This window comes from Crassostrea angulata, chromosome 4, assembly GCF_025612915.1.
Source record: "Crassostrea angulata isolate pt1a10 chromosome 4, ASM2561291v2, whole genome shotgun sequence".
NCBI lineage: Eukaryota > Metazoa > Mollusca > Bivalvia > Ostreida > Ostreidae > Magallana > Magallana angulata.
In genome coordinates this window covers 18,709,959-18,737,700 of record NC_069114.1, presented here as the reverse complement: position 1 = coordinate 18,737,700, position 27,742 = coordinate 18,709,959, and the positions used below count along the sequence as shown (strand labels likewise).

The following is a 27,742-nucleotide window of genomic DNA, read 5'->3' as shown; positions in this document are numbered from 1 at the left end:
GAATTTAGGTGGTTCCCCTAGTTCACGTACACGTACCCGTACACGTTTGAAATCTCAACCTCTCTATGTTCTGGGTGTAACGTGTAGTAAGTACTCTGCAATCAGTATCAGTATTAATGGTAACTCTTCGGCTGATTAGTTTTGTTATCATATTTTTTGGCTAAGTAAATACACATGCAAGTTCCATACTTAATTTACTGTCATTGATGATACAGAGGAAAATAACAACAAGGAACAAAATGGGAAATAACACACTCAGACAAGCAGTTTATTATTTACTGATTTTAATGATCATTATTAAAAAGTTAAGGAATGATAAAACATGATTGTCCTTTTATAAAAAAAAAAAAATCAAACGTCTTTGATTCAACATATTTTAATAAGTCTGTTTTACATTAAATTTATGCTCAGTGGTAGTTTGTTTAAGTGTATTAGCCTAAAATGGACAATTGTTTATAAATGTTTGATAACTTCGGGTTCCTTGCGGTGATAAAGTTTTCGAGACAAAGCCAAAGTTTTTTAGGTTGGGGCAAGTTCACGGGTTAACGTTGCATTTAACAATGATGAGACATGTTTGGTTCCTTGATCTGCGCTCGCCCCAACGGTCACACCGTAAAACATATTACGCGTTTGATAAACTATAGATACTGGAAAATAACTTTGATCAGGGACCCATAAATCACTTATTTTATTTCAATCTTTAAGTTTAATGTTCAACGTTTCCTCACTAATTTGAATTTTAGTAGCTAACGATTATTTACAGAGCTAAAGAATGTTGTGCTGAAAAAAATATGTTTGCCAAATGTCAGGCCCCTTTATTACTCACAATGTACAGTGATAGACATCTTATTTCCAGTAGCAGAATGTCTGCTCAATTTGAGTAAATTTTCCATTTCGTTCACGTTCGAGAAATGCTTACCGGCATATTACATGTAGCATCAGACTGAGATCAAATAAACACAAACTAGAATTTAATCATTAAAAATTGAATTGATATCAAACAAACTGAAAATAAACCTCAGATTACATAATTTTGTATTAGGCCGACTTTTAGTTATATCAAAGAACTTTGACACACGTAACGGATGTTGGAATTGCAATTTTTGATCAATGAAAATTTATACCGATATGCCCTACCACACTAAACTTCATTATACATTACATATTTTTATAATTACTAAAATACCAGATACTTTCCTAATTTACGGGGCACTTAAAAATTTTAATAACCACATGTAATATATACATGTAATTCAACTCAACAAAAAAGGTTTATTTCCATCAATTTATTTCATAACTAGACAGGCGTAAACACAAGACATACATATTAAAAGAAATAAAATTCTGCTAAACGTACGCAGATATCATTTGTTTCATGTAGACTGATGGTTGTACCTGTAATCATACTCTCCTCACAATTATATACATTTACTTATCCAATATATGGTAGTACAGTAGATATCAACACTTTAAGTCAATGATAGATATACTGATCTTATACTTTTCTCTCATTCTAAATAAATAAAATATAAATATATAAATAAATAGAATAAAAAGTTAATCAAAACAAATATACTCGTTTCCCTTAAAGATCACTTTGCTTTTTTAAAACAATTATACAGACCCTTCAGGGGTATCAAAACGTCCGTTTTCAACATCAGGTGTGCTTCCATATCCTGAATTGCATACTCGTATTTAATATCTCAGTTCACCAAATGATATATATATGTTATTTTGAACGTGAAATTATTTAGACTCGTTCTTAAAATATTGTGTTCTTGTCACTCTTTCTACCTGACATGATACAAACAGAGAAAAATACGAATCCGGGTCATACAAGTTATTTGAAATGTTGCCTTTTTGTAGTAAAAATACAACTGTGCAGTCTTGTTTATCATAGCAATCAACCAAGGCGGGATTGACTTCCCATCCACAAGCCAGGCTAGAGTCTGCACCGTTGATGAGTAAAATATTAACAGTTTCGTAATGTCTATTCACAAAAGCATAAATAAGAGGGCTGACTCTGTCTTTCGTACATAGATTAATGTCTGCTCCATTACTCAGTAAATGATGTACAGTGCTATTATGTCCGTTTTGACAAGCTATATAGAGAGGAGTGGCTCCGTTTTTGTTGCGCAAATTAATGTCTGCTCCATTACTCAGTAAAAGTTGTACAGTGCTATCATGTCCGTAAAAACAAGCTACAGAAAGAGGACTGGTTCCGTCCTCTATACATAAATTAATGTCTGTGCCATTATTCAGTAAAAGTTGTACAGTGCTATCACGTCCGTTTTCACAAGCTATATAGAGAGGACTGGTTCCGTCCTCTAGACATAAATTAATGTCTGCTCCATTACTCAGTAAAAGTTGTACAGTGCTATTATGTCCGTTTTCACAAGCTTTAAAGAGAGGACTGGCTACGACCTTGTCACATAAATTAATGTCTGCTCCATTACTCAGTAAAAGTTGTACAGTGCTATTATGTCCGTTTTGACAAGCTATAAAGAGAGGACTGGCTCCGTCCTCTAGACATAAATTAATGTCTGCTCCATTACTCAGTAAAAGTTGTACAGTGCTATTATGTCTGTTTCGACAAGCTACATAGAGAGGACTGGCTCCGTCCTTGTCACATAAATTAATGTCTGCTCCATTACTCAGTAAAAGTTGTACAGTGCTATCATGTCCGTTTTGACAAGCTATAGAGAGAGGACTGGTTCCGTCCTCTAGACATAAATTAATGTCTGCTCCATTACTCAGTAAAAGTTGTACAGTGCTATTATGTCCGTTTTCACAAGCTATAAAGAGAGGACTGGTTCCGTCCTCTAGACATAAATTAATGTCTGCTCCATTACTCAGTAAAAGTTGTACAGTGCTATTATGTCCGTTTTCACAAGCTATAAAGAGAGGACTGGCTCCGTCCTTGTCACATAAATAAATGTCTGCTCCATTACTCAGTAAAAGTTGTACAGTGCTATTATGTCCGTTTTGACAAGCTAAAAGGAGAGAACTGGCTCCGTTTTTGTTGCGCAAATTAATGTCTGCTCCATTACTCAGTAAAAGTTGTACAGTGCTATCATGTCCGTTTTGACAAGCTATATAGAGAGGACTGGCTCCGTCCTTCTTACATAAATTAATGTCTGCTCCATTACTCAGTAAAAGTTGTACAGTGCGATTATATCCATCAAAACAAGCTATATTGAGAGGACTGGCTCCGTCCTTTAGACATAAATTAATGTCTGCTCCATTACTCAGTAAAAGTTGTACAGTGCTATTATGTCCGTTTTGACAAGCTATAAAGAGAGGACTGGCTCCGTTTATGTTGCATAAATTAATGTCTGCTCCATTACTCAGTAAAAGTTGTACAGTGCTATCATGTCCGTTTTGACAAGCTAAATAGAGAGGACTGGCTCCGTCCTCGTCACATAAATTAATGTCTGCTCCATTACTCAGTAAAAGTTGTACAGTGCTATCATGTCCGTTTTGACAAGCTATATAGAGAGGACTGGCTCCGCCCTCGTCACATAAATTAATGTCTGCTCCATTACTCAGTAAAAGTTGTACAGTGCGATTACATCCATCAAAACAAGCTATATGGAGAGGACTGGCTCCGTCCTTTAGACATAAATTAATGTCTGCTCCATTACTCAGTAAAAGTTGTACAGTGCGATTATATCCATCAAAACAAGCTATATGGAGAGGACTGGCTCCGTCTTTTAGACATAAATTAATGTCTGCTCCATTACTCAGTAAAAGTTGTACAGTGCTATTATGTCCGTTTTGACAAGCTATAAAGAGAGGACTGGCTCCGTTTATGTTGCATAAATTAATGTCTGCTCCATTACTCAGTAAAAGTTGTACAGTGCTATCATGTCCGTTTTGACAAGCTAAATAGAGAGGACTGGCTCCGTCCTTTAGACATAAATTAATGTCTGCTCCATTACTCAGTAAAAGTTGTACAGTGCTATCATGTCCGTTTTCACAAGCTCTATAGAGAGGACTGGTTCCGTCCTCTAGACATAAATTAATGTCTGCTCCATTACTCAGTAAAAGTTGTACAGTGCTATCATGTCCGTTTTGACAAGCTAAATAGAGAGGACTGGCTCCGTCCTCGTCACATAAATTAATGTCTGCTCCATTACTCAGTAAAAGTTGTACAGTGCGATTGTGTCCGTTTTCACAAGCTATATGGAGAGGACTGGCTCCGTCCTCCTCACATAAATTAATGTCTGCTCCATTACTCAGTAAAAGTTGTACAGTGCTATCATGTCCGTTTTGACAAGCTATATGGAGAGGACTGGCTCCGTCCTTCTTACATAAATTAATGTCTGCTCCATTACTCAGTAAAAGTTGTACAGTGCGATTATATCCATCAAAACAAGCTATATGGAGAGGACTGGCTCCGTCCTTTAGACATAAATTAATGTCTGCTCCATTACTCAGTAAAAGTTGTACAGTGCTATTATGTCCGTTTTGACAAGCTATAAAGAGAGGACTGGCTCCGTTTATGTTGCATAAATTAATGTCTGCTCCATTACTCAGTAAAAGTTGTACAGTGCTATCATGTCCGTTTTGACAAGCTAAATAGAGAGGACTGGCTCCGTCCTCGTCACATAAATTAATGTCTGCTCCATTACTCAGTAAAAGTTGTACAGTGCTATCATGTCCGTTTTGACAAGCTATATAGAGAGGACTGGTTCCGTCCTCGTCACATAAATTAATGTCTGCTCCATTACTCAGTAAAAGTTGTACAGTGCGATTATGTCCGTTTTCACAAGCTTTATGGAGAGGACTGGCTCCGTCCTCCTCACATAAATTAATGTCTGCTCCATTACTCAGTAAAAGTTGTACAGTGCTATCATGTCCGTTTTGACAAGCTAAATAGAGAGGACTGGCTCCGTCCTCGTCACATAAATTAATGTCTGCTCCATTACTCAGTAAAAGTTGTACAGTGCGATTGTGTCCGTTTTCACAAGCTATATGGAGAGGACTGGCTCCGTCCTCCTCACATAAATTAATGTCTGCTCCATTACTCAGTAAAAGTTGTACAGTGCTATCATGTCCGTTTTGACAAGCTATATAGAGAGGACTGGCTCCGTCCTTCTTACATAAATTTATGTCTGCTCCATTACTCAGTAAAAGTTGTACAGTGCGATTATATCCATCAAAACAAGCTATATGGAGAGGACTGGCTCCGTCCTTTAGACATAAATTAATGTCTGCTCCATTACTCAGTAAAAGTTGTACAGTGCTATTATGTCCGTTTTGACAAGCTATAAAGAGAGGACTGGCTCCGTTTATGTTGCATAAATTAATGTCTGCTCCATTACTCAGTAAAAGTTGTACAGTGCTATCATGTCCGTTTTGACAAGCTAAATAGAGAGGACTGGCTCCGTCCTCGTCACATAAATTAATGTCTGCTCCATTACTCAGTAAAAGTTGTACAGTGCTATCATGTCCGTTTTGACAAGCTATATAGAGAGGACTGGTTCCGTCCTCGTCACATAAATTAATGTCTGCTCCATTACTCAGTAAAAGTTGTACAGTTTTATCCCTTCGTTCTGCACCTGTTTCCCTATGGTTATAGTTATCGTTTTCTCGGATATCGTTACCAGCTGCTAACATAAGGGGCGTCCAACCACCGAAATTGTCAATCTTTTTATTGACATGTACACCTTCCTTAATGAGCTTATAAAGTAGGTCATAATTGTGGAACAAGGATGCAATGTGAATATGGCATAAATCTCCCCATGTCTTATTAAAAGATTCTTCTGCGTGGTCTTTACAAACATAATTAAACAATTCTGTTGAACCATTGCAACACACTGCAGAAAAACAGCTGTTGTCGGTATGCTTTTGCTCAAGAAAATTCAAGCAATACAGCGAAAGTTGTGTATGACAAAATACAATCAAAACAAACAATGGCGATACTTCATTTTCTAATTCCAGAAATTCAAGTTTATTCATTAGTACTGTTTTAGAAGTCAAATCAAGTTTTTGTTTATCAATTGTAAGTTTCTTTGTTTCAAGTAGCATATAGTGATTTTCGGGATGACCCGCTATCTTTTTTTGCAGTACTTCGATTACTTTTTCATTCTTTAGACAAGGGTTGAGTACGACATCTACCACGCGTTCTCCAAACAGTTCAGTATAAAGCCTTTCTCCAAGTTTCTCAATGTATCTGTCACTTAGATAAATAGTGAACGAGTCGTCGTGTTTGTCAAAATTTCCCAATTTTACTCTTCTTCTGAGGAAGCCAATATCGGCGTATTTTATTGTTTCAGTGGGATAATCTGTTCCAAACACATGCGTAGTAACTTCCATTACAAAGTCATGATAAAAATGGTACGTGTCGCCTACTTTCTTGACCAAATATTCGTTCAGGGAGTCAAGATTGTTGCCTACTTCAAAAGGTGCCATACTATTAAATCCGCAGAGGTTTAACCCATGTTTAAACTCTTCGGTGTATTCTTTGTTTTCTAAGAGATTACCAATGCAAATCTTATTATTAAAAAGAACAAGAAGAACTAAAGCTAAGTATTTTTCTTTGTTTTTGTTTTTGAAATAAGATATTTCTCCTTCTAAAACTGTAACAGGTTCTTCGAAAAATTTGAATATGTTTCCTAGATATTCTTTTTTTTTCGAATATAATTTACACAGTAACGGAAAATACCTTTCAGTTTTAACAATACGATTGCATTCTTCTTTTGATAAATTCAGACTGGACATATATATGTTCAAAATTTGGATTTTTTCTTGTTTGGAAAGTTTATGTTGGTCATTATTGATATCTACGATATCTGAATGCTGAACGAGATAGCGTGTTATCCTACTCTCAGAAATAATGTAATTCCTGCATGACATAAAAAGTTTTGCTGTCTTTAAGTAAGTTGTTATTTCTTCCTCATATCTTTGCCATGAATTGTTCAATATTTCATCAAAGGATTCTTTTCCCAGTGGATCATTAAAAACACAAATGGTTTTATTCTTTTGAAATCGACTTGAAGAATATTCATTCACAATTTCTTTTACCTCCGTTACTCGTCTTACGGTCCAGCCCTGCTTTCTGTATTTGAGTGCGATGTGTTGAATAATGGCTGACTTTCCGGATCCTGAGTGACCACCCACTATAACCAGGTTCCTGCTTTTGATTATTTTTTCTACTTCTTCACAAGCATTTGTTGAAATAAAACAAGATTCGTCCTGCTCCCATTGGTCAAAAATGGACTTTTCCATCTGTGATTCTGGAATGAGAAATAGTCAACACTCATTAACATTAAAAAATAGATAATACCTTAATCTTGAATTAGGAATTTATATACCCAATGGTTACATAATTAATTCAAAGTACTGAAGAACTGAATACCGGGCTCTTTAGGTTTGTCTTTATGCTTATTGTACTATGTGTAGCTAAAACTGAAAATCTATGTCTTTCTCTCTCTCTCTTTTTTTCTCTCTCTCTCTCTCTCTCTCTCTCTCTCTCTCTCTCTCTTTTAATGTCAGGCAAAACGTCAGAGAGCGACCAGATTTTGTAAGCAGCTATAAACAAATATAAACAAAAATATGTTTAGTAGAAATAATTCAACAGTTGCTACCTTGAATTTTGCAACAAGTGTTATATATTCAATCCCCATTTCTTCAACGCGCAGCAAAGTAGTTCATGGAAATTCATACGCATTGTATATGTCAAAAATGGCTAGTCTCGTTTTTAAAACACGTTATGAATAAGAAAACAATAAAAGATAGACAAATCTCTCGAAATTAAAAAAGAAACAAAATGCCAACAATGTAACAAACCGTGGCAATTTATGTAACTATTTGGTATAGCGGAAGCTTTTACTTTGACGGTGTTTGGTTCTTTGTTTACTTTTAAAGTTGTGCTTTTTATATATAGTGACATTGGCGATTTGACTGCCAACAGCCAAGACTCTGCTCTCAGCAGAGCCCGGCTAAAAGTAAAATACATGAATTAAAAATTATTTTTAAAAAATGAACGGCATTATATTCTTTAGAAATCTATATGTTTTTATACTACTTACTTGTTTTTATATATAACTGTTAACAATCGAAGTTCATACTGTAAGCTGTTGTATAGTGTATACACATACACTTTAACAATATGTCGTGCATGTATGATGAACCAAACAATTAGCATTGAGTACAACTTTGTAACAGCGGTTGATGCATTATAGTGGAACAGAACCCGAAAGTTTCCTTATGTAAATAGAAAAATCCATTTTGAGTGGTTAGAAACTATCCTTCTGGAATTTTACTCTATATAATAAATTTTGTCGGTATATCTCGACGGGGAAATTCAACCACACCTTGTGGCTGATCGTGACCCTCATTGAAAATAGTTTTCCAAACTAAACATTAATACAAGTGTGCTTCTTCTCAGATAAAGGTGGCTTAAAAACACAAATATTATTTTGATGGATTTCAAGTTCTTGATATTGCTTGAAATAAATTTTCACAAAATGTCAAACTTATGTCATAACGGACTTGACCCATGTGAATGAATAGACATATACTTGAGGAATGGGTATTTTTGCTCCGTATCAAGTTAAAAGCAATGTACTGAAATTTTATTTCGAGATCAGGCGCGAATCCAGAATTTTTTTTCCGTTAGAGAGGGAGGGGGTCGAACCTTTTCATGAAATTAAAACTCATTTTCCTTTAAATCGATATGTATTGCAATTTTTTATCTTTGCAAATTCCAGGGAAAGGGGTCCTGGACCCCCCCCCCCCTCCTATAGATCTGCGCATGTGAATCATTTTAAAACAGCGGGACATTTTGTTTTCATCTTATAGCTCGAAGCATAAATTACTGACGAATATTTACCCCAATAAAAATAATCTGCCTTTCATTTAGGGATACTTACTAGGTTGGCTTTGTCAAACTCTTTTATACGTTTGGATTGTTTTTAATTATTTCTAAATGCGTAGGTAAAGACAACTTTAAAGTCAATAATTCAAAACATAGTATTTATAATTAGGTATGTTGATAAAATTAATGGGTTTTTTTCTATAGGAAAACATTGCATCATGATCCTCATTTAACGTCACAGATCAAGGAAGTGTATACTTAATTGATCGCTGAGAGTTGCCATATACGATGTGTATTATAACTGACATGAATTTATAAAAGCATTTGGTCGTCATATTAGTTTCGATCGCTCCTCAACTGTCACTGGGGTATATATACCGGCCGGGAAAGTTACTGTTGATTGCTTTCCGGTCGAGGCATTCAGGTTGCACGGACTTCCAAGTGATAGAACTGTACAATATTAATGTAGTAATATGTTTGTAAAAATGATTAATGGAAACAATCAGTGACAGGAGGAGAAAGAAAGAATTAATTAAATATTAAAAAAAAATTTATTCTTAGTTAGAATTTCCGATGAATATCCAATATCTCACACAGACAGTGATGTGCTGTCTTACTGCATGTGCATGCACATCGAACAAGTGTGTCGTTCATACTGAGGGCATAACGTCTGCATACTATTATAGACTACGGTCGCACTACATCTAACACAGTAGATAAGTGATAGTAAATTCAAGAATGTATGAACTGCGTAACATTGCTATAATCAGTTTCTTTAGAAATTTTTCCGTTTTCTAAAGTCCATGCTGTCACTGCAAGATCTGCTTCAGTGATATTGTAAAAGTAAGACACAGAAGAACGTTCTACAATAATCGAGGATTTTTTTAAATATGTGATTTTGGATTTCAGTCTGTTTTACTGTCGTCTTTCATCCGATATTCCTTACCAGTGCCTTGGTCGTCATATTTTGTTTTGTTCAATGCGTGTTTATTCAAATCTTCCCGACCATTGTAACGTTATGGAATGGGTTATGAAATACCTGAATGCGGTGAAGCATGAATGATGCTCTCGGTCTTTTATAGCGGGTGTATACATGAGCAGAACAATAGAAATCGGCAACTAATCGGCAACTGTCGGAGATAAAAGGGGAAAGATGGATGCGTGGTTATTAATTAATTCATGTCAGCTTTAAGCATACTGCACCAATATCTTGAATATTATATGATTCAATAGTTTAAACCGCACTTTCAATGTGCGTTCAGACATTATATTGTTGTTATTCTGTTTCGTCCGTCCGCTGTCACGTTTTTCTTTCTCATACTGCTTTGACATTTAATGCTCTTTATTATCTTAAAGAATGATTTGGGGTGCTATTTTAATCTGCAAGAAGATGTTGGAAATTTCATTTTAATCATTGGGGCGAATTAATGGCTAAAAACATGGCTCCTAAGACTTGGTTAACATATAAACTGTATCAAAAATATTCTTGGAATACGATTGGATGTGTCCCGAAGACGTGCATTAAGTTTTGAAAATTTCATTTTTAATTCCAGGGATCAAAAAGTGGCTAAAATATAACGTTTATGTTTCTTGGGTCAATTAACGACGGAAAAACAAACAAGAGGCCCATAGGCCACATTGCTCACATGAGCAACAATAATCATGATGAAATCAGGTTTATTGAGTCATATAATATTCCTAACCGAATTCATATAGATAATACTGTCAATCAACATGGGCACATATTAATTAATTTTTTTAATGAAGCAAATTTTTGTGTATCGAATAGCAGATTTCCAGATGATAACTTTACATGTATTTTAAGAAAAAGTAAATATGTTCTTGATTATATTCGTGCACCTATTGACGTGTTTAAAACGATTACAAAATTTAATGTGGCAACATGCATACCATTGTAAAAGAATTCAAACTACATAAATTTATCAGTGAAAAATCAAAACTCCCGGATCATTCCGCTATCACTTGCGATTTTAACGTCTGTGATTCTAACGCAAAAAGAAGTGAACATCGCAAAAACTGTTTTCAACTTCATAGCATCCCGTTCGATTTAATGGCAATCGAATTAAGAAGTTCCGCATTGATAGAAACAGTAGAATTGATAGAAAACAGTCGGAAATCTCAGGAATGCATTGACGAAATTTACGAAACATTGTGCGACATAATCTCTAATGAGACTCTGCTTTGATTTAAGTCAAATATAAAAACAAAACAATAACCGTTAAAAAACAGCAAACTCTACTGAACTGGCTAATTAACGGAATTATGGGAAAGCACGAGGGAAACTGAAAAAAAATTCTTACGATATAGCAGTGGAAGGAAAGTCAAATTTGCTTTACGAAGGGATTCATCAAAGCATGAAATACAGTTGATAAATCTTTTAGACGTACTGAAAGCGCCCATAAAAGATCAGTTGCTATTGATATTAAAAACATGAGCTCTAGATATCCCAACGATTTTTGGAACAAATAACAAAACCTAGGACCCAGGAAACAACACAGTATAGAAATTGTTCAGTTATAAACAATAATGAAGTAAAGAAATAATCCAAATGTGTAAGCTTTTAAATTTTGATATTTCCCTATTTATCTATATGAAGCCCTTCCTTTACATTCTTTTACATGAAATCAATGCGATCTTAAAACGGCCACGACCATCGAGTTCCTTTAGAAAACCCCCAGGTAGTAGTTTATATAACAATACATTTTGCATTAAGTTTTTGTTTCTTTTATCTAAGGGGCACTTGGCAAGTGTCATCCCCCCTTTGTTGCATTCCCTGTAAATCTCGAGTGAACCAAATACGGACGAGACGCCTGGTTGAGGCCTGACACATTACAAAATAATTTTAAACAGATTATTACAAATCATGATTAACTGAACCATATAAAGATAATTAATCACAAAGCCACATAGGAGAAATCCGAAACATGTATAGTTACAATCTTTTGTATTAAATAAATAATCAAAAATTTAATATTAATTAGTGTATTTTTAGTAGATCATCTACTAGCCTTTCCAATTAGAGATGGTTTCATCACCATTTTATTCACAGCGGTAGTGGATTACAACTAGTTTAATACCATGAAATTACAGATCTTATGTTAGGAACTTTGATGCTTCCATCCCGAGTACATAATCCCATTATCTAAATAGTGTATTTTTTAGTAGATCTTATAGAGATGGTACAACACCTATTGTTCACATTAATAGAGGTTAGAATAATTCCCTGACAATTTCAAAGCCAGAATTAAAAATGCAATACAATTTTGAATAGCTATTTGCAAACTGCGTTCCAAAAACCGATTGTTAAATATCATTGCATATGATCATCTGAATATGTCCCTTTTAGAATATTGATATTCAAAATGTTATCAAATATACATAATATTAATATAAACATAAAAATGCTTTTTTTATGTAACTATACCTTGAGTACTATATTTTTCGTTTGTCTTTTTTATCTCTTCTACATCCTCTGCAAGAATAAAGATAAAATCTATTAATATATGGATTTATTTTGGATCCGTTAATATATTTGCGTATTTAAAACTGTGTGTGCCAGTCATATGAATACGTAACATTTATTAATTTAATTTCTTGATCATCAAAGACCCATATGCCTTTTGAAAAAACGTGAGTCATGGTTCATTTTGATGTTAATATACCAAAACATGCAATGTTTCTATTACACATTTACATGTATTAAATCTTATTACCAATTATCAACAAATTATAATTTGTTAAACAAACTTGTTTGTTACCCTTCATATTTGTAAAACAACTCTGCAACTCCCCAAATCCCTTTGTAAGAATGAAGATAAAATCTTTAAATAACTACAGTTATTTGGATCCTTTTTTTTGATACATTTGCGTAATAAAAACAGTGCTTGTCATTTACATGAATATGCAGCTTCCTTTTATTCACTTTTTAATTGTCAAATACCCACATATTTTGAAACAAGAGGTCCATGGGACACGTTCCTCATCTCATCATCAGTTCATTTTATCATTTGAATTTAGTTGTTAAATAGTTTCCCATTATCTTTCAGAGTTAAACATTGAACCCCTCTTTGGGCCCAGATATTACATGTAGTATAAGGTCACATTTTAGCCAGTTTACCATTTGTCCTTTTGAAGAACGCTTGCATTCTCGTAACTGATCATTGAACTTACCGAGAATAAGATTTTTAAACATTTGGATGTAAAATTTTCAACCCCTTTGGGCCTGAAGCATTAGTTTAGGGTTCACAATTTAGAGTCATAATTATATCAGGTTGCTTGCATTATAATTGTATTATCATAAATTGTGCCATTGTAGTTCTTGCGAAGAAGATGTTTAAATATTTACATACACATTTTTATGTTAAACTTTGACCCCTCTTGGGGTTCCAGTATTAGTCTGGGGGTCACAATTTTGGAAATTCTAAATCTTCGTCATATGCTTGCATAGTAATCACACAAATTTTAGCACTGTAGTTATTTAGAAAAAGGGTTTTAAACATTTCCTCATCTATTCATATGTAAACTTTACAATGAAACCTCTTCTAAAGGCCCAAGTTTTAGTTTTGAAATATCAATTTTAACTATTTCGGATTTGCACTATATACATGTATACAAGCTTTGGTATAAATATTGGCATTTATGGTGCAGTGGTTCTTGAGAAGAAGATTTGTAAAGACATGCATTCTAAATTCACTGATTCGCAATTATCTCTTTTTTTAAACATGTTCTGTCGTTTATTTGAATAATTAAGAATCTCCTTCATATAAGGATGCTGTGTACCAAGATTGGTTAATATTGACGAAATGGTTTAGATTAATAGTCAAGAATCATAAAAAATTACAGACGGAAAACGGGTGATCAGAAACGGTAACTCGAGCCTTTGCTTCAGGTGAGCTAATAATTTAGAATTTATACTCTCTGAGGATGCTTGCATAAAAATATAACAAATTCAAGCATTGTTGTTCTCAAGAAGAACATTTTAAAACAATTTCCTGTATATTTCTATGTTAAACTATTAATCTCTATTGTGGCCCTATTATTGATCCGAGAGTTACGGTTTAAACTAGTTATAACATGTTTTCCTATATATTCATATCCGGCCCACCTTGGACCCCATAATTGGTCCTGGGATCCCGATTTCAACAACTTAGGATCTACACTGTCTGAGAATGCTTGTATACTCATATCACAAATTGTAGCATTGGACTTCTTCAGGAGAAGATTTTTAAAAAGTTTCCTTACATATTTCTATGATTAAATTTCAATCCTTTTGGGACCCAAGAATTGGTTCAAGGATCACAATTTTAACAATAGGGAATCAACACTATTTAAGGATATTTGCATAGTATTATCACAAATTGTAGCATTGTAGTTCTTGGGAAGAAAGTTTAAAACATCTTCCCTATATTTTTAGTTAAACTTTGAACCCCACCTCGGGCCCCAGAGTTTGTCTGGGGGTCATGGTGTAAAAAATCTAAAATATACCTTGCCTTAAAATACTTGCATAGTTATATCACGAATTGTGGCATTGTAGTTCGTAAAAAGTAAGAAGATTTAAAAAAAATTACCGATATATTCATATGTTTACCTTTGAACCCCCCCCCCCTCCGGGACTGCAGTATCGATCTTAGGGTCATGGCTTTACCAATTTAGATTTTTCATTTAATTACAAGCTATGATGTAAATTTACTGGTGGATTGGGTCTTGAGAAGAAGATTTTTTAGACACCTACCTTAGTTTTACTGTATCATAATTATCCCCCTTTAAAATAGGATTAGGCCTTTAATTTTAATAGTGTGGAATCCAGTATTCATAAGAATAATTTGTACTAAGTTTGGTTAAAGTTGGCACAGTGGTTAAAGAGAAGAAGCCAAAATTGTGGAAAATATACAGACAGACGGTCGGACGACGAACAACAGGCGATCAGAAAAGCTCAGTTGAACCTTCAACTCGGGTGAGTTAGAAAGGTGAATCATGTTTCATTGTGAAGCTACGTACTCAAAAGAAGCAATGTTCTTTTCTTTATTTAATTTAATGTTATGATCCATTTGTACAACAAACTTGTTTGTTACCTTTCAGACTTGTAACATCAGTTTGAAACTCTCCAAAACTCTCTGTAAGAATGAAGATACAATGTTTAATGTATAAATTATTTTGGATCCTTTTTGATACATTTGCACAATAAAAACTGTATGTCATTTACATAAACATGCAGCTTCACTTAATTTAATTTTTTATTATCACAGACCCTTATACCTTTTGAAAAAAGGTGAGTCATGTTTTATTGAGTTGTTAGTTAATCAAAACATGCAATGTTTCTATTTCATAAATTAAATTAATTTTATTATCCATTTGTTAAACCAACTTGTCTGTTACCTTTTATGTCTGTAACATCAGTCTGTAACTCTCCAAAGCCCTCTGTAAGAAAGAAGATAAAGTCTTTACATGTATAAAATTATTTTAAATCCTTTTTGATACATTTGCGTAATAATATATGTTTGTCATTTACAAGATTCTGCAGCTCCACTTTATTTAATTTTCTTATTATCACAGATCCACATACATTTAGAAAAAAAAGTGAGTCATGGTTTTATGAGTTGTTAGTTAACGAAAGCAAGCAATGTTTCAAATTCATATATTTATTGAACTTTATTATCCATTTGTTAAACCAACTTGTATGTTACCTTTCATGTTTGTTACATCAGTCTGTAACTCTCCAAAACCCTCTGTAAGAATGAAGATAACGTCTTTACTTGCATAACATTATTTTAAATCATTTTTGATACATTTGCATAATAGAAACTGTTTGTTTAAAACATTTTCCCTATATTTTTAGTTAAACTTTGAACCCCACCTCGGGCCCCAGAGTTGGTCTTGGGGTCTTGGTGTAAAAAAATTAAAATATACCTTGCCTTAAAATACTTGCATAGTTATATCACGAATTGTGGCATTGTAGTTCGTAAAAAGTAAGAAGATTTTAAAACATTTACCGATATATTCATATGTTTACCTTTGAACCACCCCTCCCTCCGGGACTGCAGTATCGAACTTGGGGTCATGGCTTTACCAATTTAGATTTTTCATTTAAATACAAGCTATGATGTAAAGGACTATGTGCGGTATGGTCAAATATCTGCCGCCGATTTTAACCAATTTTTAAATAGTATCGTATAAAAATAAAATCTTCACAAATTATTGTATAGAGGATGCCTATAACTATAATAATGATTTTAGTCATCATTGCTCTTTTGCTGTGTGTCTATGACGTCAACTAAATGGCCCAATTCCCGCAAATTTGCAAACAAATGAAAATATTCTCATTTTTGCTCTATATTTTGCATTCAGAAGTAAAGAGCGCAGGTCTGCTCAAGTGCGATTTTAACATATGTTTTTTTTCAGATAGTTATACACATTATACTAAAATATGGCACTTGAGCAAGCCTGCGCTCGATGTTTCCCAGTCGAAAAACCATCGGAAAACACCCATATTTTGCTACAAAACATCAATTTATCAAAATAATGCAATATTCATGACGTCATTTCTACATTCTGACGTCACTGTGGTGATAACCTTTTACACCTTTATTTCCAATATGATTTAAACTATCTTTCACCTTATTTTAAAGCTCTTTCTAAAACTTTGATTTTGGGGGGCAAAAATTGCATAAAACCGCACTTCGTCCTTTACTGGTGGATTGGGTCTTGAGAAGAAGACTTTTTAGACACCGACCTTAGTTTTACTGTATCATAATTATCCCCCTTTAAAATAGGATTATGCCTTTAATCTTAATAGTTTGGAATCCAGTATTCATAAGAATACTTTGTACTAAGTTTGGTTTTAATTTGGCACAGTGGTTAAAGAGAAGAAGCCAAAATTGTGGAAAGTTTACAGACAGACGGTCGGACGACGGACAGCAGGCGATCAGAAAAGCTCGCGGTTGAACCTTCAACTCAGGTGAGTTTCATCGTGAAGCTAATTAATCAAAAGAAGCAATGTTCTATTATATATTTAATTCAATTTTATGATCCATCTGTACAACCAACTTGTTTGTTACCTTTCAGACTTGTAACATCAGTTTGAAACTCTCCAAAACTCTCTGTAAGAATGAAGATACAATGTTTAAAGATCCTTTTTGATACATTTGCACAATAAAAACTGTATGTCATTGACATAAATATGCAGCTTCACTTTATTTAATTTGTTATTATCACAGACCCTTATACCTTTTGAAAAAAAAACAGGAGTCATGGTTTATTGAGTTGTTAGTTAATCAAAACATGCAATGTTTCTATTTCATATATTAAATTAATTTTATTATCCATTTGTTAAACCAACTTGTCTGTTACCTTTTATGTTTGTTACATCAGTCTGTAACTCTCCAAAGCCCTCTGTAAGAAAGAAGATAAAGTCTTTACATGTATAAAATTATTTTAAATCCTTTTAAAAACATTGGCATAATAGAAACTCTTTGTCATTTACAAGATTCTGCAGCTCCACTTTATTTAATTTTCTTATTATCACAGATCCACATACATTTAGAAAAAAAAGTGAGTCATGGTTTAATGAGTTGTTAGTTAACGAAAGCAAGCAATGTTTCAAATTCATATATTAAATTAATTTTATTATCCATTTGTTAAACCAACTTGTCTGTTACCTTTTATGTCTGTAACATCAGTCTGTAACTCTCCAAAACCCTCTGTAAGAACGAAGATAACGTCTTTACTTGCAAAACATTATTTTAAATCATTTTTGATACATTTGCATAATAAAAAACTGTTTGTCATTTTCAAGAAAATTCAGCTTCACTTTATTTCATCCTTTTTTTATCACGGACCCAAATGCCTTTTGAAAAAAGGTGAGTCATGGTTTCTAGAGATATTAGTTAATTAAAACAAGCAAAGCAATGTTTCTATTATATATTTTTTTAAAATTTCATTATCAATATGTTAAATCAACTTGTCTGTTACCTTTCAGATTTGTAATATCAGTCAACAATGTATCTATGTAGAGCTCTATCGATTCAGGGTCCATAAAACAAGTTTTTAACAAAATCAGGATGTCCTGGTACTTGGTTGAAGTCCCAAGATTACCTTCCAGATCTTTTACAATTTGAGAAATATGATTCCATCTTTGTTCAAAATCTGAGTCCGATAGAAAAAAGTCCGTAGCATGTCCATACCATTCGTTTCTTAAAATACGAACTCGTTCTATGTTTGCTGATACACCTTTATCAGTTGGTTTTGGATCTTTCCCCCATTTGTTTTCGTGTTGAGAAATTGAACAAATGTTACGAAAGAGGAAATAGAGTAACGTAATGTCAAAGTCAGAGTATTTTTTGCTGTAAACAAGCTGTTTTTGTTTTTCACTGATAGGAGGTTTTCTGTTTTGACTTATGTAATCTTTAACTTTCTTTTCCAAGTCAGGTGGAGATATCTCTTTTGCGAGAACTTCGCGCAGTACATCCATGCAGGGACCTAATATTGCCCGGGCAATTCGAGCAAAATGTGTAGTCCCTCTATTCGATTTATATTTTGATAAAGACATCTCCTCTTGCATATAGTATCAACAAGATTTCCTAAAAAATATATATGATAAGGATAAATAACATTATCAAATAACATTAATAGAATATAAAGACGTTAAAGGTGGAAATAACGAGCGTGAACACAGCTGTGAAAAACTGGCGAGCGAAGCTAAGGGAAAAAAGAGAGAGCAAAATCCACAGATACATATAAAAACACTTACTGCCTCCTATATCTAGAAAATGGCTGACTTGATACTAAGAACTTGCAGGTCAATAAGGGTTCTAGACTTGTATTTTAATCAGTACTGCACAAGATTTGAACTATGTCACGCCTCTGTTACTTTGCATCATGTCCAGAAACTTAAAGATATATATAAATATATATATATGAGATCATATATGTTGCACATATTGATTAACAGATTGACACATTTGCCAATTGAAACCAACTTCAAAATATACTCACGTGCGATGAAACAGTTCACAAAACGTCTGACCCATTCCTTAAAATTCACCGAATTTTCAAATCTGAATAGAAATGATTTTGAGATTTATATGAAGTTGGTTGGTCACGTGATCAAATCCCGTGAAGCGCAAAGAGCTTCTCAGTAGATTCAATCACGTACCATTTTTAACATCGCTCTTTACTACTTATATTTACGTTTGAAAAAGACAAATCTTTCAGAATTGTTAAAATTACCGAGATTTTATGTTTACAATAATCAAAACGACAAGCGATAAGCGCGTGCTATGATCATTGTGACGTCCTGAAAAAGTTCATACAGAATTAACGTTTTTACTTTTCTGGGGTTTATATAAAGAAACATATTTGCAAATGTAAATATACCAAAATGTCAACAATCAGAATCACAATCAGAATCAACAATCAGAATCACAATCAACTATCAGAAGTTTTGTCATGACCTTTTTTTCGTAAATACTTAGTATTTTACAACATATTCCACTAATTAACAATAAATTTTACAATAACCAATTTTGACAACTTAAACTCCGAGTAAATACAATCCTGAAGGGGGTTGTGCGACCATCTTGTATATTTGAATATCAAAATGTAAACATTTCTTGTATACGTAATTTGCATACAAAACAGAATATGAAACCTCATATCATGTGTTTTTTTTCTTTTGACAACAGTTCTGGTCAATTTGACAGAAACAAGCCAGTTCACGAAATGCTAACGTTTTGATTTTTATTCTGAACACTATGCTTTAAAAGAAAATTTTGGAAGATTTTTCTTTCTTTAATTTATGTAAAAATTTGACCCTCCATTGCCACTCCAGCCTAGCCCCAGGAATCATGATTTGAACATAGTTTGAATCTCTCCTACCTGATGATGCTTCCATATGAATTTTGAGAAGAAGATTCTAAAGGATTTTTAAATGTTGTTTTACTGGTATGTGAAGAATTTACCCCCATTTTGACATCACCCCTACCCCGGGGATCATGATTTAAACAATCTTGAATCTACACTACCTAAGACTACAGAAAAATACTTTAAGAGCTTTAATAATTCTAAATTATTTTGCCTTTAAAGCGGACATGACCCTTTATTTCAACAAACTTGAAACCCCTCCCCCAAGGATGCTTTGTGCCACGTTCGGTTGAAATTGGCCAAGTGGTTTTTGAAAAAAAAGATGAAAACTTAAAAAATCTATGAAGACAACGACAACAACAACGACGAGATACAACGGACAAATTTTGATATAAAAAAAAGCCCACTTACTAGTTCTGTTCTGCTGTATAAATGCAATGCTAGGTTAAAATCCAACGGACATTAAGAAATACATTAACCCATGTTCTAAATATTTAAATGCTTTATCAGGAATATTTTCAATGTTCATAATATGTGTCCCTTTTGTCAGACCATCCTGTTAAGTGCGAAAAGGATTTTTGTATAAAACTGCACTGTGAATATCAATGTATTTTGAAAACGTGAGCATTGGTTTATTGTCGTGAAGTCAGAACTTAACTTTTTGTTAATACTGTGAAGGAAGAAAAACCAAGAAATGGAAATTCAAAATTCATCAGATATTAAAGCTGCTTGGTCCGATTTTATATTGAATTGTGTGTATGTTTGTAAACGATCGTTATGCTAAGTATGCATATAATATAAAAATATTGCAGTAGTTTTCCTGGTCAATTAGGTCACATTTCTTTGCAAAAATGATGTATAAAATCTGTTTACAAAACTAACGACATAAAAAGGCTATTGCGTTAAATCGCTTCACATTATTATCCTCTCCTGACGTCGAGTTGGAGATGTATTACGACTTTGACATCGCTTTTAAGAAAGGTTACAATGTTTTGGCAAACCACAAATAATCCTGTGTATATTTGTTCACAGTAACTTCTGATGTTTGTTTTGCTTACCATGCCAGTTAAAAAAAACACAGGGGACGAAACCAAACGTTTCCTTTTTCTAAACATTTCCATGATGCATTTCGTTTGGGGATTGTTGTTTGCCCATTAACATATTTGAATATTTCTGACTTTGACCGATTCTGCTGGCGTAAATAGATGAAAGTGTACACTGTTCTTAATAATTGGTTTGGGTATACCAGTGAACTAATTTTACCACACGGCAGACAATGCAAATAGTTTCGCACCATATTCGAATATTTCGCGCGATTGTGTAAATAGTTCTTGTGCAGAGTTGTCGCTCGTTTATTTTTCAATGTTTTACAGCTAGCGCTTCACTACATATAAGGTCTGAAACGCAAATTACGCAGATATTGGGTTTTGCATAATTCAGTATTACTTTGAATGAAATTTTATCTTCAAAATATGTTAAATATATTGTAACATTTTCTTGCATTTTAAATTATTAAAATCAGATCAGTTCAGCCAAAAAGAAAAAAAAGAAAAGAAAAAAGAGATGAACTATTTTGTGGTAGAGGTTTATACATGGTTATATTAAATATCACAGGAGTAAATCAGCCGGCACAGAAGCCCCACTGACGGCCACTATATAATCAATACAAATTACTGCGAATGAAAAGTACGTGATGACCAAGAGAGATTGAACATAGTTGAACTCCCAACAAATAAAAAGGAGAAAAAGATTGAACCAAAAGACAACAAGAAGACAGACCAAAAGAAAGAGAGGAAAAACAAGGAAAAAACTGTCAACGTTACAGTAAACCCGGTTTTGTATTGTGTGAACAATATCTGTAATCCATTTTCGACCCTGAAACGATATGCAACTGTTCTTTTTTCATGATTATCAAAATTCAAAGTAGGAGCTTATATCTATGGTGCATATATATACAATTAAACTGCACATAACTTGCTATCTTGAAATCTGCAGGAGGAAGCTAAAGATAAGGCGTCTACATGTATTTGCATAAATAGGCATCGATTTATTATTAAATTACGCATTAAGAATTAAAAGCAAGCCTAAAATACACACTAGAATTTGTAAATACACAATATGATAACACTTGGATTACGATGCATAACACTGACAATGAAAACTGCAACTACACCAAAGTACGACTGAACAATATACTGGAGCGGAGCGCTTAACAACAAATGTTAAGAAATGCTTTGATTTACAATCACCAGGATGATTAAAATTCTATACTGGGCGAGAAAGCAGATAAAACGACTAGTTTACACTGAAGAGGGACAATAAATTAAGCAAAAACTTGATCTAGCGAATATTTTTAACACATTTATTTTTCTACAAATTGTTCACCTCATTACATTTATAAAATGTTGGTCTTATGTATCTTATATACCGGGATTACTTCTACATAAAATTGTGGTGCGGGAGCTGATAACTTTAAACTTATGTGGGGACAATTCCATGCCGTATTAGAAAACACAGCTATGTAAATTCAACATATGTGTAACCTTAAATGATAGGTCAAATATGAATATATTTATATTATTTTGTGCTAGATATTATCATTTGGCATGACATTCTACTTCTGCTGTAATAATTTCTCTCGTTTGTCTTATAAAGATTGTTTACATATCTTGAAGATCATTCTTGTTGATTCATTTAAAAATAGTAATTGTTCTAAGTCTTTGAAATAAAAATGATGGGCTTGAAATCAGTATGTATTGTCTTTAATATTACAGCTTGTTTAAGTTAATTAGCTTAGTTGGTTGACGTCATTACACGGCATGACGAGGGCACATGGTCTTTCTTTTTTTGTAAATTATTACACTTAGGATTTGATTGGTAGAAGCTGTAATAACATAAAAAAAAGTTACAAAGTTCTGAAATGTATTTCTCTCTTAAATTTCAACTCAAAATAGCGGAGCAAAGATTTTTTTCATGTTATATACTCTATGAAAATGGCTGTCTTAAAGTAACATGTCTTGAGATATATCAACTGGTCCAAACTTAAATAGTAGACAAAATGGAAGATCAAATATTTTGTTTCCTGTGATATATCCTACCGGGAATGGCTCAGTTGACCTGAATTAAAATATATATAGGTTGGTACAATGGATAACCATTTAACAGTTACTATTCAAATTAAAAGGATATGTGCAGGCATCAATGATATTCAACGGGCAATTAAGTAAAATGTTGCGGCAATTAGAGTGGAACCATGCGACCATTAGATAAGATTTAAAAGCTTTTCATTTTGTTGAAGTTTCCCAGAAATTCATATAGGAAAACTGAGACCAGTTTCAAGGTAACTTATTTTTCTAGAAAATAGACATATTATCAATTGGAATATCTGGATTATTCTTTAAATGTTAAAATCAGATTTTATAGCATTACTTTTTTTTTTATTTTATCCTCTCCAAAACAATTTAGGATTTACTTCAAAATTAAAAAGGAATTGTTTTGGACAACATGAAATTGAGCATGACGATTCGGCTCTAAAATTGGGTTAAAAGAAAGTCGACATTTCTCCTGCTTTTCTTTAAATATTTTATCTTCCTGGGTAGACTTTTAAAAACAAATATGAGACAAAATGATTAAAAGTTACCATATTTTTTTTTTTACAAAAAGGGTATATTTCTCTTCAAAAATGGGATATGGAGAAGGCAAAATCTTTTAAATTTAAGAACTGCTATTAAAACCATACTGTAGACGTAAGATATAGCAAGTTTTCAACATTAAATGAATATATGGATTAATTATTCCAAATCATTTCCATATTTTTAGGAGTAACTTTTACAAACCTATGTTCAACTAAATAAAAAAGTAAACTATGGGCATATAAAGAAAATGTAGAGAAGACTGTTGCAATGGAACAACAATGGAGAAACAGCACGGAAAATTTTTTTTGAATACCCTTTTAAATTGAAACTTGGATCAAAACTGTATTGGTTGCAATTTCATGTTTATAGAATTGTTTCGACTTCTATTTTTTTTTTCAAAATAAATAGAAGTTACCTCTCCTTGCTTATGCATCCCTGCATAGAAATCACTGTAAAAAGTATCCGAATCATATAAAGAAACAAATGAAGAATTATCATTTATTGAATCTTAATGTATGCTACTTTTTCAGATAAGAGACATCAACACAAATTTATCAAAGATTCATTTGAATGACATACTATGTGATATAATATTTGATATTTTTGCTACAGTTGCTATAGTTTATTCTAGTGAAGGAAAGCGAGATATAGTTTTCTAAGTGATAAAACAAGTGATATTTTATAATTGAGTGGTGTTAAAAAATCAATCCAAAAACCATTGAAACCAACAATCGTGCACTCATCCAAATATATGGGATTGAATGAAATAATAATTTTTGCACCAAACATTCTGCAATTACGCTTAAATAAAAATTCATCCTTATGAAAACTAAAATGCAACAATTCGTGCAACTTGAAAAAATTCCATTAAAAAATTAAAGGGTTTTCTAATGTATCTGGTAATCAATCTGTCGCCAAGAGCCACGTACACTCTCTATAAGGTATAACATGTTTACCTGATTACCTCATATCAGTATGTATTTGTCCTCGAAAAAAAATAAGTCATAAATTTAAAAAAAAATGTTTTTATTTTTACCGATTTAGATTTGACCAGGAACAAAGAGATACTGATAGGGAGTAAGTTCCTATTGCAATCACTGTTTGGATAACACATCTATAGTTGGTGACTGTTGATTCAAATGCAATCCCATACGAATTCCAATTATATCTAAAGTGAAAAACAAACTTTTTTTTTTTTGGTGTTTGTTTCATTCTTTCTTTCTTTTTTGTTCTGTTTTTGTTTTCTTAATGTGTTTCTTTTTTCTTTTCTTTTTTTTCATTATCTAGTCAGGGTATGAGAAACATGAATAAGATTTTGTTTGTTTTGCAAAATAAAAGGGTATAACTAGCAAAACAATAATGCGAATGCTGATAGACTTAGCTTATACATTAGGATAATGTAAAGTTGTTTATTCACATGTTAGCTTAAAATATTTTTACGTACCAATAAATGACTAAATGAATACGTCACCATTTACGTCAAGGATATCAAAAGTATAATAATAAAGTGACTGCATACGAAAAATAGCTTAAAGGTATATATTAAACCTGCTTTTGGTTTGTCTAATTACATAAAAATACAAAGTGCTGTAAGTTGCGTATCAATAGTAAGTATTTCGTATATATAGGTATATTTTAAGGTTAATGTTGTTTTATAAGAGGCACTTTAAATGAATTGGACTTTCAAATGATATCAATGCTGACATATGTAGTATATTTTAACAATGATTTTAATACATTAAATATATTCTTATAGTGGATATCAAATCTTTGGTGTATAGAATGATACGAAACTTCAACGAGTATTTTTAAAGGAATAGCATTAGCATTGTAGTTAATATATAAATGATGTCCCGTCTTGTTTCACATTCATTACAGGCGCAGTTAACTTAGATTTGAATTATATTGAACATATTGATGTCACAACCCCTCTAATCAACAAACAACTTGTCCACCCAATGTATTTTATTTTCACTTCAAATAGGATCACTGTATCATAATGCTGCTTTTGCAAATAAAATTTAGACACTGTTTTTTTTTCAGAATTCTTGACAAAGTCATTCCCCGTTTCAAACATATTTATTTTTATAAATTATGGTGGTGAACAGGCTTTGGCGGATCCAAATCAGGGATAGTTTGCATCAAAATATACATTGTATGCTTGATATGAAATAATATTGAAAGATTACGTATAGAGTGAATATATTTACTGTGAGCCTATTTAGAGAATACATAGAAGTCAAGGTTTGACAAATGTTGATCAATAAATAAAATGAGTCAGTTTGTTTTTTAGTGGGCGATTTTAGATTTGATACACATTCGTTTGTGAACTTTTCAGAACGGGGTAATCAAGAAAGCAGATTGACAAATTAACTAAAAGTGTAAGACGAGTTCATCATGCATCGCGGGCAGATATTTTGGATCGGACTTCTATTAATACAAACGTTAATAGATAAAATGGAACAGTTAATGCGATTTTAGTATTAATGGAAAGAACTTTCTAGAACGAGGTGCCCAGAAACGGGTTGACGAATTGACATCAAGGCAGAAAGTGTAGGGCGAGTTAATCATCGGCCACATACTTTGAATCTGACAACTTTGGTTAAATAATGCATGCAAATGGACCATAATGCATAACCTAGCGTGTTTTAATTTCATACTTTTTTAATACAGATTATTGTATTCTGCGTCTTTAGGTTTAATAGGTTAACTTCCAGATTGTTTTTCAAAACTGTCTTTTATCTAAAAAAAAATTTTTGGGAGAGTAATACAAATTATATTAAAAATTGACCAAAAGAACCAAATTTAAAATGAGATTCACTAAATACCCATTCACTGATGTAAATAAAAGGTTTTTTTTCAGTCAGCTGCAACAAACAGGATTAAGGGCACATACATAAATATATTACCGATATCAATGTCAGTTTAGCCTGATTTTTCATCCCTGCCCGCTCCTCCAAATATCAAACAACGCAGTTTGCTTTTTATTTCAATTTTAAAGAATAAGTAAGATAAGGAAAAAATAGGACAAAGTATATAAAAAAATATGGTTCAACATAATAAGCATTATATGATAATGTGTAAAGTGTTAATTCCCGCGCTTGCGCAGGGTATCATCTATTTCTAAAAAAAATCATAGAATGAAAACAAAAGATTATTTATGGTGTTCAAGTTTAACAAAGTATGCAAAAGCAGGCATACGAGTGCATTTATACATTAAAAATGAATTTTGCAAACACAATACAGTGTTTCCGTGACGGCCAAGGGAGAATAAACAGATATTTTGTCCATAAAAACCACGTGCACCTGCACAATCTTATGAATTATCGTCTTCATCTTGTATGCAATATTACTCATTTTATTACTTATTTTTTACGAAAAAGTAGAAAATCTGTTTTGGTTGCAAGCAACGCACTTTAGAGTTTGAAATTTGATGTGAATAAATGCATAATATAGATATCTAAAAATCATGTCCATTAATGTCAATAAGACTTTTTATTTTAATAAAAGAAATATTTATGAAAACCAAAAAAAACTTCTTTTGATAATATTTTTCAACCATATTGATAAAATTTTCGAAAGACACGTATTCTATAGAATGGAAATGTAAGGCAATCATTTTTAAAAAGAAATTGAATTTTTTTTGAAAATTAGCAATATTTCTAAAATTTCGTCAATTTCATTCAACTCAGGTTTGAAAAATATGAAAATATTTTCATAAATATTTTAATCTTAAAAAATTAAACATCTTGTTGATATTACTGGTCGTGGTTTATTAGATATTTAAATAATGCATTTATTCACATCAAATTTTAAACTATATAGTGCAATACTTGCAACCAAAACAGATTTTTCACCTTTTCGTAAAAAATACAAAAAAAATCGTATAAAAAAAATTAAGGGCACATATCCTTCGAACAACGCTATCTTGCTTCGGATAAGATACTCAAACGATTCATAAAATAAAAATTTGGTGTAGCGTTCCACCTTAAAAACATGATCAGAGGAGTTTAATGTTAAAAAAAATGTTTATAAAAGCGAATGAGAGAGGTTGGGCAAGAATATGAGAAATCCCCTAGATACATCGGCAAAAACTTGGTCTTTTGGTAAAAAGAGACCCGCAGGCCTTTAAGGTAACCGTCAATCTTTTATAATATTCACAGTTTCATATATAATGCACACAACTTGCATAGAGTTTATTACTTGACGTATATAATGCCTAGGCTATTAAAATGTATTTTCCTAAATAGAACACATAATAGAAAACAAGGTTTTTTGAAAAGGACAAACAGAATTGCTTAATGAAAAAGGTTGTAATTCTTGTACATTTACCTAATGTATATTAAGATTAATTAAGGTAACTAAAACAGTAAAAAAAAAACCCAGTCAAATTAATTAAAAAATT

At 32.6% G+C, this 27,742-nt stretch overlaps 1 protein-coding gene across 17 annotated transcripts in view; it reads right to left on the bottom strand.

The window, feature by feature from the left end:
* Window positions 1–752: 752 nt before the first annotated feature.
* LOC128179822 (uncharacterized) overlaps window positions 753–27,742 on the bottom strand; it is a 223,312-nt gene continuing 196,322 nt past the window's right edge. For 2 of the 17 annotated variants that reach the window (XM_052847454.1, XM_052847455.1), the window contains exons 2-13: window positions 18,836–18,897; window positions 18,591–18,729; window positions 17,813–18,420; window positions 17,500–17,541; window positions 17,192–17,233; window positions 16,900–16,941; window positions 15,529–15,570; window positions 15,221–15,262; window positions 14,917–14,958; window positions 12,270–12,317; window positions 9,203–9,274; window positions 755–7,241 (exon numbers count right to left, since the gene is read on the bottom strand). In XM_052847454.1, the coding sequence (XP_052703414.1) occupies window positions 1,747–7,241; window positions 9,203–9,274; window positions 12,270–12,317; window positions 14,917–14,958; window positions 15,221–15,262; window positions 15,529–15,570; window positions 16,900–16,941; window positions 17,192–17,233; window positions 17,500–17,541; window positions 17,813–18,401 (6,456 nt within the window). In that variant the 5' untranslated portion in view covers window positions 18,402–18,420; window positions 18,591–18,729; window positions 18,836–18,897 and the 3' untranslated portion in view covers window positions 755–1,746. Of the gene's footprint in view, window positions 7,242–9,202; window positions 9,275–12,269; window positions 12,318–14,916; window positions 14,959–15,220; window positions 15,263–15,528; window positions 15,571–16,899; window positions 16,942–17,191; window positions 17,234–17,499; window positions 17,542–17,812; window positions 18,421–18,590; window positions 18,730–18,835; window positions 18,898–27,742 lie in introns of all 17 variants that reach the window. The other 15 variants (XM_052847457.1, XM_052847456.1, XM_052847459.1 and 12 more) reach the window with 14 other exon arrangements.